Source organism: Manduca sexta, chromosome 1 (genome assembly GCF_014839805.1).
Source record: "Manduca sexta isolate Smith_Timp_Sample1 chromosome 1, JHU_Msex_v1.0, whole genome shotgun sequence".
Lineage (NCBI taxonomy): Eukaryota > Metazoa > Arthropoda > Insecta > Lepidoptera > Sphingidae > Manduca > Manduca sexta.
In genome coordinates this window covers 2556653-2573821 of record NC_051115.1, presented here as the reverse complement: position 1 = coordinate 2573821, position 17169 = coordinate 2556653, and the positions used below count along the sequence as shown (strand labels likewise).

At 33.8% G+C, this 17169-nt stretch overlaps 1 protein-coding gene across 4 annotated transcripts in view; it reads right to left on the bottom strand.

Moving 5' to 3' along the window:
- The window catches only part of LOC115447708 (monocarboxylate transporter 13), a 62336-nt gene that overhangs the window by 4514 nt on the left and 40653 nt on the right, over positions 1-17169 (bottom strand). For 3 of the 4 annotated variants that reach the window (XM_037436345.1, XM_037436347.1, XM_030174905.2), the window contains 3 exons: positions 16992-17118; positions 16260-16439; positions 14275-14401 (listed from right to left, as the gene is read on the bottom strand). In XM_037436345.1, the coding sequence (XP_037292242.1) occupies positions 14275-14401; positions 16260-16439; positions 16992-17118 (434 nt within the window). Of the gene's footprint in view, positions 1-499; positions 7120-14274; positions 14402-16259; positions 16440-16991; positions 17119-17169 lie in introns of those variants that run through there. The other variant, XM_037436346.1, reaches the window with a different exon arrangement.

The window sequence follows — 17169 nt, the reverse complement described above, 5'->3', positions numbered from 1 at the left end:
TAGAGTGAGGGGGGGCGAGGTACCGCTATTTGATACGTAGTCCCCCCCTCCCCCCCGTCTTATACGTTTAATTACCACTTAATATTTACAAGAACATTGTAAAAGAGGCCCTTAGACAAAAGTTTGATTTGTTGTAATACATGTCTGGGAGATATACCGTAACCCCCTTATTCATAGACGTTTTTTATCTAAGGACGAAGTAATGCTGTGATAACAAGTCTGTTTCTCAGTGCCCAACGGTACTGACAAACAAAAGAGAGGCTTATATTGAGATACAACAATATTAGCCAATCACAACGGCCCTATGTCTACGCATTGCGAAAGCTGCCATGCCGTCAGCACTGAGAAACAGACTTGTTATCACAGCAATGCTCCGTCCTTAGATAAATAACGTCTATGAATAAGGGGGTAACGCTTTAAATTTACCATTTGACACGTTTTGTCGAGTCACAAAAATAAATCATAAATCGAGTCAAAAAATATTTTAAAATAAAAATCATTTAAACAAAATAATTATAATTTATTTATACAATTCAAATAATACGAATTACAATATCATAAGAGTTTACAATATTGCTTATTATTTTGCAAAATATAAAAATAAAAAAATACTTAATATTAACAGACGGGGCGAGTCTATAAAAATAAAAATATTGTGATTTTTCAACCCTTAAAAATGTTGCCTTTGCATTTGGACATTACGTATAAAAAAACAATATAAATGTCATAACATTCCATAAAAAAAAGCCAATGATAAGAAATAGACTACTAAATGAAGTCCGAGTCTAAAAAATCAGGAATAATCTGTATACTGAGTTTAACGAAAATCGACTACAGTTTAATTACAATATTATAGAAAATGTACAAATTTCGCAAATCTATGAATCAGATGATTTTTTACTGTTTTTTTAACTCGACCACAGACAATTCCATTTTTTTTGTAAAACTCAGGCATCGAACATGGTAGTATGATTCATAAACCACACACGTATTAACCAAAATTCGATATACAAAAATTCGTATATTGTAGTCTACAGTGAAGAACACGCTTGTATAAACTCAAAGAAGTTATTAAAAAAACCGTTACCTCAAACCTCTGTCAAACTGAAACCGTTAGCGAACCACATTAAAAATTCAAAAAAGGAACGTTACTAAATTCGAATAAAAGTACATTACATAACCTATACTAAAATAACCTCAAAATTTCATTCATACTTTCTTTCATTTACAAGGAAGCCTCAATAATTAATACAATACATAAGCTCAGTTGGACACATTTAATATAAGCTTTTGTTCGCGACTTCGCCCGCGTAAACCAGTTTTTCCAGGATAAAACATTACCCATGTCGTACCCAGGGTCTCAAAACTATCAGCATACTAAAATCCATTGAAATCTATTTGGTAGTTTTTGAGTTTGTCGCGTTCAGTAAAATAGACTTGATGACCGACTTCGTTTTAAAATATTAAGGGATAAACGATCTTATGGCCTAGACCAGAATGAAATGGAATAGCAAAGGTCGCGGGTTCCACCCAAACTTAACAACCATTTCTAATTTTCCCATTATAATAAGTTAGCTATAAATATTGGGATTTTGCGTTCAGTATACGCCCGACGATATTACCAATACATGGTAATAGACCTCTTATTACATGGTACAACTGGCGAAATTTGGGTGTGATAACTCCTGCTTCCCATGACAAGGGAAATAAGCCGTAAAATATCACGAATATTTTTCGCTGATAATTTTCAGCTGTCACAGAATTACATAAAGTAAGTCTTATACCTATTCGCCCCTTCATCCATCAATATTTAACAGTTGGTACGTACACGGATCTATCTTATAATTACAATACACATCACACATAGAAAGTAAAAGAGCACCATAAAATATACCTTAATTGAATAATATTAGCGTCGACATTAATTAACTCTAACTAGTTTTTAACTTTTGATTTGGATATAGTATGATTCTCAGCTTCCAATGCGGGTTGCAGTACGTAATTGAAGCTCGCATAACTATTTTTTCACGTGTAGACAACAAACTATGAGATGAGACGCTGTCAAATTAAGATCGGCATCTTAAGATAGTTCCTATTTAATAAATCCCGTATTAACGTCAGCTCAAATGACGTTTTAAGTCACAATATGTGACGGATTTTGAGAGCTGAGTTTTATTTGTAGAACAGCGGCGACTCAGCTAAGTGCAGGCTCTTAAATGAACAGCGGCCTGCTTTATTAAATAGTTCAATATATATTCAATTTTACTCCTAAAAATTTCGCTTAGTTAATGAACAAATTTACTCGATCCGCTTAAGTCAAAACCCGCCATCTTGCCTTTTAAGGTTTAAACTAGGAACCGATGATGTTCTTGACAGCTATTTAAGCAATTCTTAACCACCTCTTAATGCTAAAACAAGTTTATAAGTAAGACTGTAAATATCTATTTGAGATGCTTCTCAAAGATGATATTTATCTATACGAGCGATATTATCAGTTTATAAAATAGCGAAGATCTTAAGATGCTGACTTTAAATTGGCAGCCTCTCAACTGATATCGCACTTGAGAGCGCAACTAAGTTTCATATATTAATACGTCCCTTAGCTTAATTTTTCGTCTGCAACCAGCACAATTTCTTCCAGCTGAATATTAATTTCCTAATTTTTCGGCAAATATGTAAAAAATAAAATCACAAATACCTTTGTTCGGGGATATTAAACCGAAAGTTTGGATTACTTAGTCGTATATTTCTTTGAACGCGGTATAATTCAAAATGTCAATCATTAATAACTTTCATGATGTATAGTTAATCATAAAATTTTTTCAGACAAAAAACTTATAATAAGTACTAACTGGAATAAATATGCTATATAACTGCATAACGTTACGCCAATTTCAATCTTAAATCAACAGGATAAGGTTATCAGTATCTTGTTATTTTATCAACTAAATAAAATAGCAAACTATTTATATAGCATCTGCATTCCAGACCATATTTGCTTATGTGTAGAGGTAAAAATATTTAAATTGTCTAATAAAAATATATTTGAACACATAAAAATATTTTTTAAATTATAATATTAATGGTCGAGACACGACACTCGAAGATTAAAATAATAAGTTATAACGGTATGGTAAATAATTGATTATAGAGTGGTATAAAAAATATTATTTTTCGGTATTAAACTGATTATAAGCTGGTATAAAAAAAAATTCAAATCGTTAATTATTTATTAAATGTTAGATAGATTTGAAAGTAGCAAATTATCTCCAGTAATTATAAAATTGATTATTTATAGGTATAGTTAGCTTGCAACTATAATATTATATTCCAGTGTGCATTTATAAATAAAATATATATATAACCTATTTAGGTAACTTTTATTTTGGACACATCTTCTATCTAGCAATCAATGTTAAACGGCATACAAAAAAATTATAACGACTTCAAATTCAAAGGTTGAGAGCGCCTAAGACTCTAACTTAAAAGTTCAATGTTGTGTAAGTCGGCCATTCTCCAACAAACGTAGTTTTGCAAAACGCAATTGCAGTAGCCAGTGAAACTGACCTAACCATAAGTAAAAACGTCATAACCGACTTAGCGTTCGTTTTACCTTGTCTGAATAACCGCTAATCGTCTAATATAAGGCGACCAAATACGAGAGCCAAGCTCCCAAATAAATGTCAAACAAAAAAGTGCATTCAGTATTAATTGTATTATATGATACCGATATAAAACATCGTGAAACAGGCGCTCAGATAGGATTCTAGATAGACATAATTCAGTTCGCCTAAGCCGGTTAGATTATGAAAATAAACATCTATAGGTTGTAGATTTTTATTACAAAGAAAAAGTACTATAGTGCCGGCATAGTCTTCTAAGAGACTCAAAGCCTCTAAAGAAATAAAGAAAAAAACTGTTAGTAAAAAAATTACAGGTTATAAAAATAAGAATGTCGCTTACGTCATTTTTATGCTGAATGCTTAAATATTATATTTTTTTAATTTCAATATTGATAATTGTGCATTTGGCAATCAATTCCTTATATCTAAATAAAAATCCAGGCCGTGTGCAATAAACGATCCAAAGTTCAATCTTTGATCCGCTCGTATGAATGAACCAATCGAAACAAGTCATTTGTAAGCATATCACAAAAATTCTGATTGGTCTATTTTTGCGATCGATCGAAAACGAGCGATTACAATCGTTAAACGATAAAGGCGGGAACACGGCAAATACCTTATTTAAAAATAAACCTATAAAATTTATTTGCTCACAGCTTCGTTCGAATTATGTCATAAGTATAAAAAATAACTTATATTCATTGTTGGAATTCAGGTTTACAAGATACCAAATTTTATCAAAATCGGTTCAACATAAGAGGTGATAATGTTACAGACAGTTACTTTCGTATTTATGATATAAGCTTAAATATAAAACACAATAATTGTACATAAAAATACTAAACACCATTAATAACTTTTAAAAAACACAATTAAAAAATAAATAACTGCTATTTAAAACGTTACGTGATAGCAGATCCGCATAGTTAGTTATAAAAAACGTTGTACCTTATTTTAAACTTGTTTCGCTCTTCTATAATAACGATGATTTAAGTGAAAAATGACGATGAATTAAGTATAGCAAACCTTAAGAAAAATACAAAGTTTTAATGATTTTTCACAAATTAATAATTGTAATTCTAAGAAAATGCGTCGACTTATGCAGAATGGTAACTCACCAAACCGCATTTATTTTGTTTGCGCGTTAATTCGGCTCAGCTTCTAATGGGCGCTTTCATAGTGAATAGCAGACGAAATAATGCAACATTTTTCTTCGCATAATTCGCATTCATCCTCGCCTAGTCGACATTGAGCATAAGATTACAATATAATAAACATTACAATGTTTTTTCTTAAATTCAAACGCTTGAAAACATTTTTTTAATAGTAAAATGTCTCTACCTATTTTAGAATTGACAGAAGTGATGCATTAATTAATTACCCTAACAAAAAAAAATCGGCGAAAGGTATTGCCGATCAAAAATGGAAGAATAACGTATTATCTGCTGCATTCATAATAGCACTAAGCATACTCCAATATCGTGTCAAATTGTGTATTTCATGGGTGATACATATAAAAATAATTATAAATTTACTATTGATGTAACATCTTTCTTGCTATTAAATGTTTCTTTCTAGAATGCACATGGACGTTTTTTATTGTAAATAATTAGACTTTGCAGATAGTACACTATACTTTTAAAGTTATTTACGACCAAGTCTTTCTCATCATGCCAGAATTGTCATACCGGTTGACTCTCAACGAGCCATGCTTTCAAATTTTCACCATATCTAATTGGGTTGAAGACCGGCCGTGTGATTTCTTACTTGATATAAATAATGACACATATTCACAAACAATACTATGAGGAAGCACAGTGCGTTTGAACGCAAGGTAACAACTATTTCATAGTTCTCTTTGGCGTTTAAATTTGTTGATCTGACAGCCAAATAAAATATCTAAATATTAATCAATCACAGTGCTGTTCTTTTACTAATGCACTGCGAAGGTTGTCAAGTCAAAAGCACTGAGAAACAGACTTATCAAAGCATTCCTTTATATGCTAGTGGTAGTCTATATTTTATATCCGCCCAGATAGTGACCACCGTACACAAGGTGTTAAAACTGCCATAGTGGCTCAGTGTGTCGCGGGATCAACCTGTGTATATCCGGTTCCAACAGACCGGCATAATTGTGTCGACGGCCGAGGGATAATCATCTTTCGTCAGCCGACACAACATCGTATAAACGTTTGTGAATACGGACCTTATTGAACTTTACCGGGATAATACGCCATTATATATATAGGAAATAGTTTATCTCCCAAACATCCAAACGCAATCCGTTACAGCATTTCCTTCTTAGTTTAAAAATTCGCATTTACATAATTTAAGCATAAAAATCTTATGAGGAAATAAATTCATGAATTTACACTTTTTGCGTAGCTTTGGCCTTATCATTCTCCACATCCTGATTCTTCTTAATAAAAGGCATGAAAATCCACAGCGACGCGCCTAACAGAAATATCACTCCAAAAGTAATAAACATACTTGTGAAATTCTTCGCTCTCTCATGCCATATGCCACATATCGGCGGTCCGACTAACTGGAGGATGCCGTTCACGAACAAACTAATACCATACGTCGACATAAGTCTTTCAACACCCAGAATCTCGGCCATAACTAACGTAGTAACGCTATTATTGACCCCTGAAGCCAAACCGAAGAAAGCACAAAACACACTTATGACCATATAAGATTTTAAAAATGGTATTATTATTAACGCTATCCCAGAGAAAACCAACCCGCCAACAAAATAAAACGGCTTTGGTATGATATTCAAATCGCATAGCGCCGATCCTCCAATACGTCCGACCAGGTCGAGCGCCGACACCGTACTGAGCAGATACGCCCCTCTCGCCTTATCGAAGCCTATGTTCTGCGCGTGCAAAGGTAAAAGTATTATAAAATTCGTCACAGAAATAGCAACTGTCGCACTAGACAGTAGAATAATTATATACGCCGGGTCCATAAGTAAGGATAAATCAAAGAATTTATTCGCTTCCTTCTTCTCTCTTTTCTTACAACAGAAACAGCAATACGCCACTTCGGAAACACTGTCGGTTATAGATTTGAGTGAGAATTGGGAAGCAAATTCGTTTGGTTGTTCGAAGGCGGATAGAGTCGATCCGTGGAAGGGTGTTGAAACGTAGTTAAAGCTGGAAGTTGAATAGTTTCTTTTCGGGCCGGTACTAAGTCTTCTACCGAACGCTTCTTGTGACCCTAACTTGGTTATAGAGGTGCTACTGTAAGGGGCTTTTGTTATCGGCCGGGAGTACGACAATTTACGTTTAGAAAGATTCTGTCGCAGCTGATTTGATGAGGGTGATGTTGCTATGTTGTGTTGGCTGTTGGCCAGACTGTTGGTGGTTTGGGCCAAAGGTTTGTCTAGTTTCTCGGGATGTCCATTTTCTATGTCGTTCGTTATAATACGAGGTATGGGTGGCGAGAGTTCTATTGACTCCATTGGCTCATCTTCTTCAAATAATATGTCATCCTGTAAAGAAAGATGGTTGAATCAAAATGTGTTAATTGTGGAAATTTTAATAAGAATAGAATGTCTATAATGTAAACTGTATTTTCATGATTAAATTTCAATAGAAGGGTGCAATACATAATTCAAAAACTATGGATCAATAATTTTTGAAATATGGCGAAAATATTATTTACATTATAGACAAATCTATGAAAACGTGATAGCAAGCTATTTTAACGAATATCTAAAATGGCTGTCATAATTTTAAATAATAAGTCAATGATATTCAAAAACACCATACACTAAGTAATCAAAAGAATACCCTCCCTACGCACACATACACATTCTTTTACAGTAATGCATATATATATCGTGTGGTATCTCGCTGGCTCACTATTACAAGGTTCTATGTTATATTCGATGTGCAAATTTAATGAATAAATCTTTCCTAGCCGAATTTCTGCTACGGCGTCGAACTCAACGCAGATCAGCCACGCAGGAGATATTATAGTGCACAAGTGTGTAATACACAAGCACTCTCTGTTCCTTCTCATAGTCTGGTGAGACGACAATCCGATATGACCGGAGGGATCAGGCGCAGGACCAACGGTTGTACGTGCTTTCCGAGGCACTTGGGTATCACACCGCCAACTTCCTAACTCCGAGCTGCGACTGAGTAATTTTTAAGATGGAAAAACCCAGTCAGAAATATTTTTTTGGCCCGACTTAGGATTCGATCCTAGGACCTCAGCGCCATAATCGTATTCATACCGCGTACGCATTACAACTATGCCACCGAGGCCGTCGATGTGCAAATCTATATATAAAAGAAAGTGGTGTTAGTTACACTATTTATAACTCGAGAACGGATGAACCGATTTAGCTGAAAATTGGTGGAGAGGTATTAGAACTAGGAGACGGACATAGGATACTTTTTTATCCCGTTCCCACGGGAACGGGACGTGACATAAGACGTGGTATAAGAAAGCAAATTTTGGCATGGTGGTAGTATAAGACCCTGGGAAGGTTATAGGCTACTATCCCGGGATAATATATAGTGGGACTTTTATCCCGGAAAACTCCTTCACGCGGGCGAAGCCGCGAGCAAAAGCTAGTTATATATATCACACGATTGTCTTTTGTGAAATATCCAATAATTACGAAATATAAATCTAGCGGTTAAGAAGTCGCGCCTGTAGAGGAACAGATGGTTGCGTTCCTCTATGGAAAGGAAAGATTCTCAGTCAGGCAGATGTTGCTTGTGACCGGCCGCGGCGTCTCCGACGGTTCCTATTCGGAGGTATATATACTGCGTGTCGCGCAAATCATGCTACCGCATTTTAGTATTGGCCACTGCCATCTAGTGTTGCTATTCGGCGTTACTTCCTACTTGTCAATATCACTGACAGATGAGAGGTTAGGTATTCTAATTATCTATTTCATGTTTGAAACGGTGGAGACATTTATAAAAGTAGAAGAAGTATTTCATTTTGTCCCAGTGATGATTTGATACCGCCACATAAATAAAGTAGGGAACCATTAATTATTGTATTAAAAATGTTACAAATAATTTAATCTCCTTTCCAACATAAATAGGACCTTGTCATAGTGAGTCAACAACATGTAAATTGTATATAAACCAGCACGAACTAAAGGCAGCTAGTGTTTGTTTTCAAGCGTCCAATCGTCCCAATTGGAACAATTTTGTGTCTTCAGATAGCGCGTCCTAATGACAAATCTATAGTTTTTAAATATCAATGGTAATACTATAATACAATAAGACGAAACCGTTTATAAAAAATCTAAACTGTGATGGACATAAACTTGCACGCTAGTGATCCCACCGCACCTGATGGTAGTTGAGTGTGGTCCAATAAAATGTCGACTGACGAGAGATGATTACCCCTCAGTCGACACAATTATGCCTGTTGGAATATACACAGGCTGATCACAGAACGCGACACTTACGTAGGCCACTGTGGTGGGTTTTAACACCTCGTGTATTAGAGAAATCAGAGACGCTGCAAATTTTAGTAGATTTTTTTTGTATATTTTTATTCGAGCGAACTAACCACCGCACTTAGTAAAAGTTGCTTCCACATAATTATCGCTTGAGAGACGATCATTTCTCGCTATGCCGGCCCGAGGCCTTAAACAAATTGCAATCGCTAATCAGTCCTCTATTTAGTTTTTTCTTATCTATTCGTTTGACTTTGATCATGTAACGTATTGCTAATATATGCTATTAAAAGGTCCTATGTTCATTTTAACTTATATCGGAAATCAAGAAAATATTTTTTGGTAAAAACTATGACATTAATTCGTGGTTCCTCCTTCATTTATCAGGATTATTAAAATTTTACTAAAAAAGACAAAAAATCATATCAACTCTTGAAAGGCAATCATAACTTTTTTTTATCTAAGCGACAGTGAGTTAATTTTTGAGTAGAGTGTTTTAAAGTTTTTATTTTAATATGAAAATTCATAACAATTCAACTTTTTATTTTATAAAGATATAGTCTACTGATATTAAAATTATCCTAGACCTACAAAACCTAGATCAAATAATGGAGAAAAATATGGCGATACTAAATATTTATATAATTCATGTTTTGTATTTTTGTCGCTTAGATATGATTACATTTCAAGCATCGATGTGATATGAAATTCAATTTGTGCAATGAAATATTACATAGAACCTTGTCATAGTGAGCCAGCTATATTAATACAGTACATTTTTTGTTTTCTTTTAACGTTTGTAGAAAATCATTATGTTTAAGGCCTCTGTTCGGTTCATAAGGTGATACCTCAACACTACTCAAGGCCACTAAAGCGAGTTTTAAAAGTTGCCGCTATCAAGGACCATTAGCAACTAATTTCAAAATGTTTATAAACGGTTTCGTCGGCCATTAGGTGAACTTAAAATATCTACCCTCAATCATTAGTAAAGCTTGTTAGTTATATATTTACATATACCATAATACCGTTATTTTGAAATAACGTTAAAAATAATTCGTTATTTTTACGCTATCGCTTAATTATTAACGTTATAAATCGTCGTTATTATATAACGTAAGCCTTTTGTGGATTAATTTTATTCCTTGTTGTCCAGCTAGCTTAATTTTTATATGATTCATTATTATTTTCAAGAATACATAGACATTCTTTTTTAACTGAATATAGAAAATGTAATATGATCTTAAACTGATAACTGATTAGGTTTAAATTTGTATGTAGGTTATTAAAATCCAAACCGATCCGCTAGTGATGGTTATCCCTTGAAAGTTTACACATATCTGCCCATTTAAAACCATATACAGGATTATTTTGACATTGCGTTACTAAATGAAACCACATACTCCTCTTCACCTTTGCTGACATTGAGCCAAAAATCATCCATTAATACCGAATATTATCACCAAAAGACCTGTTATTAGTTTTATGATTTTTCGATCATTTTGTAGTTTAATGCGAATGTGGCGTCTGTGAGTGTATTTCTGACTGAAAGTATGATGTTGCTGCGACGAATATTCTTCGAATTTTAATAGTGGCATTAAGGCGCGTAAAATTAAAATTACCTTTTTATTTTGTTCGAAACTTACACTTATTTATTTTACATCTACAGCTCAAGTAACTTATTTCCAATACTTTTTATTAATATTTATTTTGTTCGAAACTTACACTTATTTATTTTACATCTACAGCTCAAGTAACTTATTTCCAATACTTTTTATTAATATTTATTTTGTTCGAAACTTACACTTATTTATTTTACATCTACAGCTCAAGTAACTTATTGTAGTGTTATTTCCAAGTAGATAAGTATGTGGTTTCATTTAGTATCGCAACGTCAAAATGACCCTGTATACTCAGGCCGATCGCGTAGCCCGAGAGAATTACGTGGGCTATCATGGCGAGCTTTACATCTCGAATACAATCGCTATTTAGGTGGATAGCAATATCCTAGCACTAACAAATCAAGCCAATTTTATATATCCATTCAATGCCATATGTAATTAATCGATTTAGTTCATTATTTATAAATAATTCCAATGAAAAAACTATTTCGAAGATACAAATAAATACATAATATGTTTCGTATACTTTATTTTTTTATCTAAAACGCGGTAAGGTAATTTAAACTTTATTACTTCGATAATAAAACCGCAAATTCTAAACTACATTACCAATATCATGTTCCAATACTAAACACTAAATACATGTTAATAGCTCATACAAAACAACGCATAATCACTTTCGTTATAACAATAACTATAACGTTATCAACTGCTACAAAAAAAAACGTTACTCAACTTGTAATGTATTTTTGAAAATGAAACTTTTTAATGAGTGCTTGTTAAGGAAAGTGATTATTTGAAACTAAAAATGAAAAATGTTAGTGTGTGAGTTAGAGTTATACCACTTTATACCAAGACATATACTAAAAAATACTTTCATGCATTAATATATTAATTCAAAGAGAATAAGAACTAAGTCCTTAGAAAACTCAAAGATGTTTTTTTTTATTGCTTTTGAATGACGAGACGAGCTTGCCGTTCGCCTGATGGTAAACGATACGAACGCTCATAAACAGTAAAAACACCAACACCTTGAATCACAAAGAATTGTTTGGTATTCCACTGTGCTCGCCATCTTGAGACATGACATGTTAATTATTATGTCCAGTAGTTACACTGACTATAATGCCAAACCGGAAGACAACAGTGACTACACACTGCTTGACAGAAATAGACATTGCGGTGGTACATACCCAGACAGACTCTCACATATGAGAGAACTACCACCAGTAAACTTAGAGAACAGGCAAGACGTAAAGTATCATACCGAGGAATTCATCCTCATTATGCCTGCAATAATAAGTTCTATTTAATAGAAGGGCAATTTAACATTATTTATCGGATTTAGAGTGTCAGTACCTTGCTATTTTAATTACATGACTTTGTGTAGCACTGCTTTGTCATCTAAAGATAATTGATGTCTCAATGGCTAAACTTGGTTCATTTATGATTCAACTTATAAAAAGTGGTATAACACATGAAGTTATGAATGAGAGAAGCGGCATAGCAAATGTAAAAGCGAACAGACAAAATAACGAATACAAGCTACAATAACTAACCTGTAACGGTAACGATTGTAACGGTTAAAAATATAACGACTATGTTTCTTTTTTCTGGAGGTTGCCTAATTTTTTTCATTTTATTATTAATCGAGTGAACAATTGCAAAGTATTTACAATATGTTGTAAAATGATATGTTTCTCTTAGTGAAAGTCCTGTAGGAAAGATATTTAAAAATTAATTCTAATGAAAACTAAGAAATTTAGAAAAAACTGAAGTATACTGAAATAAAAATTACCAACATCATATTGTACAGGAACTTCACATACTTATAAATTTTTTTTCAATAAAAAAAAATATAGTCTTTATACTCCATTAAAACAACCGTTACAACCGATAAAGCACAGAACAAAACAAACAACGCACAATACCACAAAAATAACGTTAAAAATAACAGTTATTTCCAACGTTACCAAATAACAAAAAAATAATGAAATCGCTTACTTTGCCGCAATGACTTCATGTCACCAGCAATGAGTTCCATTCGTGTGAAAAAGTTCCAAAAATCACATAAAACAATGTAGTTCTTTTTTTATCGTTTCATTCTCAAAAAACACATCACAGTGAAGGAAAAATCAAAAAAACATAAATTTATTCGCACACCATATTCACTACTGTTGTTTAAAAATAGCCATAAAAAGCTATATCGTTATCAATTGTATAACGGTTTTTTTCAGTTACTAACAATAACGAGTATCGCGAATTACAGGTTTAAAGTTGACAGTTGGACGGCATTCCGTATTCGAAATTAAAAACGTTATAACACGAGCGGCAAATAGACAATATCACAACGAAAATCAATCTTATGTCCGTAATAACAAAGCTGGTATTAAAATACCAAAACAATTCGCTATTTGGGGCCGAGCCATGCTATTTTAATATCAGTCGTATATCAAAAGACAAAAGATTGTGTTTCAATTGTCACTGATTCGGTCTTTTTGCCGCCCTTTTAGCACTATTATATGCCAACTGTCATTTCGTTTCATAGATTAAAAATCATTAAAATATTTCATTACGCGTTGAAAATGTAATATATTTTTAGTTAATATATAATAACACGTTATCACAAATTGATTATACGTTTTTAAAACACGTTTTTTTTTATAACGAATCGCCGAAATCTTAGTCTAATTAATTTGTATCGAAACTAATCCAGGCATGGATCCAGGATAGTAATACGGGAGGGGTCAAAACCCTCATATTAGTGGTTGAAAGGCTAATTAAGTTAAATGATACTTTTTTCGACACTAAGTTACAAGTCATACATTTTTAAAATCAGCTATTTTCTCTATGTTTTTTTAACCTAGTTAAACTTTTTAGAAAAAAAAAATGTCGCTTTAGTCAATTAGCCTTTTAACCATAGATAAATCGTGGTTTTTATTATTACAAACAACATAATTAATACCGTTAAAAAAAATTAAAAACTGTGTCAACGTATTGTGAAACTAATAAATAAATCAACAATATCTCAATTCCATTCGCAAATGTTTTCTTAAACTATACATGGCTGTATAGGTGATTGGCTTGAATAATATAACCAATTGTACAACCTCTTTACTATACATGGCTGAATAAGAGACTGGCTTGAATGATATGACCAATTGTGCAACCTCTCTGCCATTATTTTTTTTTCTAGCAGAGATGGCGAACCTTCAGTACACGACGTAATTGATCATGCCAAGAATAATCGAGCACTTATGTCGAACAAAACATTAGAATGTATTTTGTCATCTCTAGAATGTTAAATTGTTGTATGCTATTATAGCGGGTCATAGCTGCACTGTAATATAAATGTATAACACCTTAATCCTACCTGTGTACCACAATAAATATAATTTGAATCTGAAAAACAACTAAAAAAAGTCAGAAAAGAGACGTCTAAACTGCATCCTGAATGACCAAGTTATTTTTTTTACAAATGGCTCATGAACAAATAAATCCTCGTTATCAGTATTGTATCTTAATCAATATTGTATGTTCAAAAATAATTATTAATTAATTATTATCAGACTGGGAGGTAACGCCCCCCGAGCCTTACCTGCGCTCCGTCCTCGTCTTCCTCTGGCTCTTTGTATTTCCTGACCATATGCTCCTCTACTGGCTGGAACAGCAGCGCGGCAGCCCACACGTTCAGCATCAAACCTCCAAGAATGAACACCGCGCCTCTGAGGAAACATGAATATAGCATCTAAGATTAGGGCACCGGACTCATTTTTGTTCTATACTATTATCAAATCTATCTATATTTCTATATTTTTTTTATTTTTTTTTTTATTTATTTATTTCTCTCTTTGAAATATTACATGTATATTTAAATACAAGTATATCAAATATTTACGTTATATACATTATAACAAAAAGAATTATTATAATCCGGTAAAAAATCAACAAGTTATAAGTATGAATTTCGGTGGAAGAGGTAAGTAACAAGAAACAGAAAAGAGGCGCAATACGCGCATGTGACGTCATTGGGAAGTACTACACGTGCGAAAGAAAGAGATGAAGCGATATCCCCACAACGCGCCCTTACGCACGTTGCAATATTTGAAATATGAATTACTGGCTCATTTTTTTACCAATTTTAATTCAGTTTTCTCAGTAGGGTTTCTTTTTCGTATTAATAACCATTACATATGGAATAATGTACAAAATCAAGCATAGGACGGTCACCTATTGTACGTTTACTGATAGGTCTCTCATATGTGAGAGTTCCGGGGTAGACACCACCGCAATGTCTATTTCTGTCAAGCAGTTGTGTGTAGTCACTGTTGGGTTCCAGTGGCGAAGCGTCCATACAAGCCGATTCCTACCGGGTTACCTTTTGTAAATTAATATAAAATAATTTAAATGAAAAACATAACTATATAACTAGAATAATAATAGTATTTTCAAACAAGTCATCCTATACCTACTTATTTCATTAAATCAATACTTCAACGATTACGGTACATAGTTCATATTATCAATTCGTTAAATCGTAACTCGCGCGCAGTGCTCGCGCCTTATAGTGTTCGAAGTGAACCCGATCGCGCATAGCTTCCCTCGCGATATTGTTGTCTCTTTCACACGCAGCGCGGTGTCTTTGTCTAATCTTTTGGAAGTGACGTAAAAATACATGTGTGCGTGCGTGTCTGTGTACTTCAGGGTAACCCGAGAATTTGCAGCTTAATGTTGGGCCATTGGCGCGCATTTTTTTAATAATTTAGAATGTATAATTAATGGTTGTGTATAGTGTGGGTTATAAATTTTGGTGGGCTCTTTTAGATAAGTACCTATGTTCAAAATATGTGATTATTTGTTAAATTTAGAGTTTAGAAATAATGTTTATGTTAGAAGGAAATTATTATGTATTATGATATTTTACTGATTTTAATTTATTGTGAACAGCGTATTACATGTTAACTGTAGAAAAAAATATTCTCCTCGGGTTACCTTTTGAAAAATTTCACCCTTCGCCACTGTTGGGTTCTAGTTTGAACATTACAATGTTAATTATGTCCAATGTTAATTATGTCCAGTAGTTACACTGGCTACAGCCAGTGTAACTACTGGACATAATTAACATCTCATGTCTCTGGCGAACGCTGAATACTTTATATAAATATAAACAATACTTTATAATTCAAAGTGTTGGTTTTTCTACTGATTGTGAGTAGTATCGCTTCAAGCGAACGGCAAGCTCGTCTCGTCATTTAAATCAATAAAAAAGACTACACTACTGCTTGACGGCAGAAGTAAACATTTGTACCTTGTACCTACCCAAGCGGACTCTCACATATGATAGACCTACCAGTGAAAGCAACGGTCTCGACGTTCAAAGCAATAAAAATGAGCAATTAAAACAATAGAAGCGAGTGCATCTTGCGTGGGCGTCGTCGAACGCGTAGCTGCGCTTACGCATCGATGACGGAGTGAGTATACATACATACATCACGCCACATCTACGTCACCGATCATACGATGTTGCGCGTTCAGTCGGGCGAGTGACTTGTTTACTCGCTATAGCGCAAAATAAATACTTACTTATACCCGTAAGTCTCTATGAGATATCTTAGTAGCGGCGGCAGGATAATGCTCCCGAAGGCGGAGCCCGACATGCATATCCCGTTGGCGAGGCCTCGGAGACGCACGAAGTATGACGTCACTATGTACACTGTGGGAGGGAACGCCAGCCCGGCGCCCGTGCCCACCATCGCGCCGAAACTGGGGATGAAGACGATCAAATGTTCAAAAGTTTGTAAGACCAGCAAGAATAGGGCATAATAAACATGAGACGATGGTCCGTATCGTTAAATTAAGATTGTATTAAAGGTAAAAAAAAAATTTTTTTGCAAAAATTTTGTGTGTGGTAAAACATTTTTTTATTTTGTACATTCATTGACAGTGTTTCTTATAGTTTGGGTAATTTTTTTTTATATTTTTTTTTATAAAAACATATTTACATTAAAACCGGTTGTAGCGACTTCGGTTACAACGAAGTATCAGTAATATTTTTGTTTTATTTTGTACATATTTCATTATCACTATTTTTGTTTGTAGTTGTATATTTTTTTATAAAGAAAAAAATAAACACTGTAAAAACCGGTTGTATCGACTTCGGTTATAACGACTAAATATCAAGGTGCCAAGAACACGTATAGTAAATTAGTACCGTTTATAGCAATTATCAGATATAGCGTCTAAATTAGGTGGTCCCTACAATGTCGTTATAACCGGTATCAGCTGTACTTTATATTAAAAATAAAAAGGGCTCACCTAAAATACAAATAATATATAGAAAACGCGAAGCTGCTGAATATCATTCCGAACGCTGCGAATGTGCCGCCGATGAGCGTCACCGTCCTGTACGACCACTTCACTGACAGGATTGACGATAATGGACCTGGAAACATTTTAGGTTATGTACAGGGGGGTATTTAAAATGGTGATATGG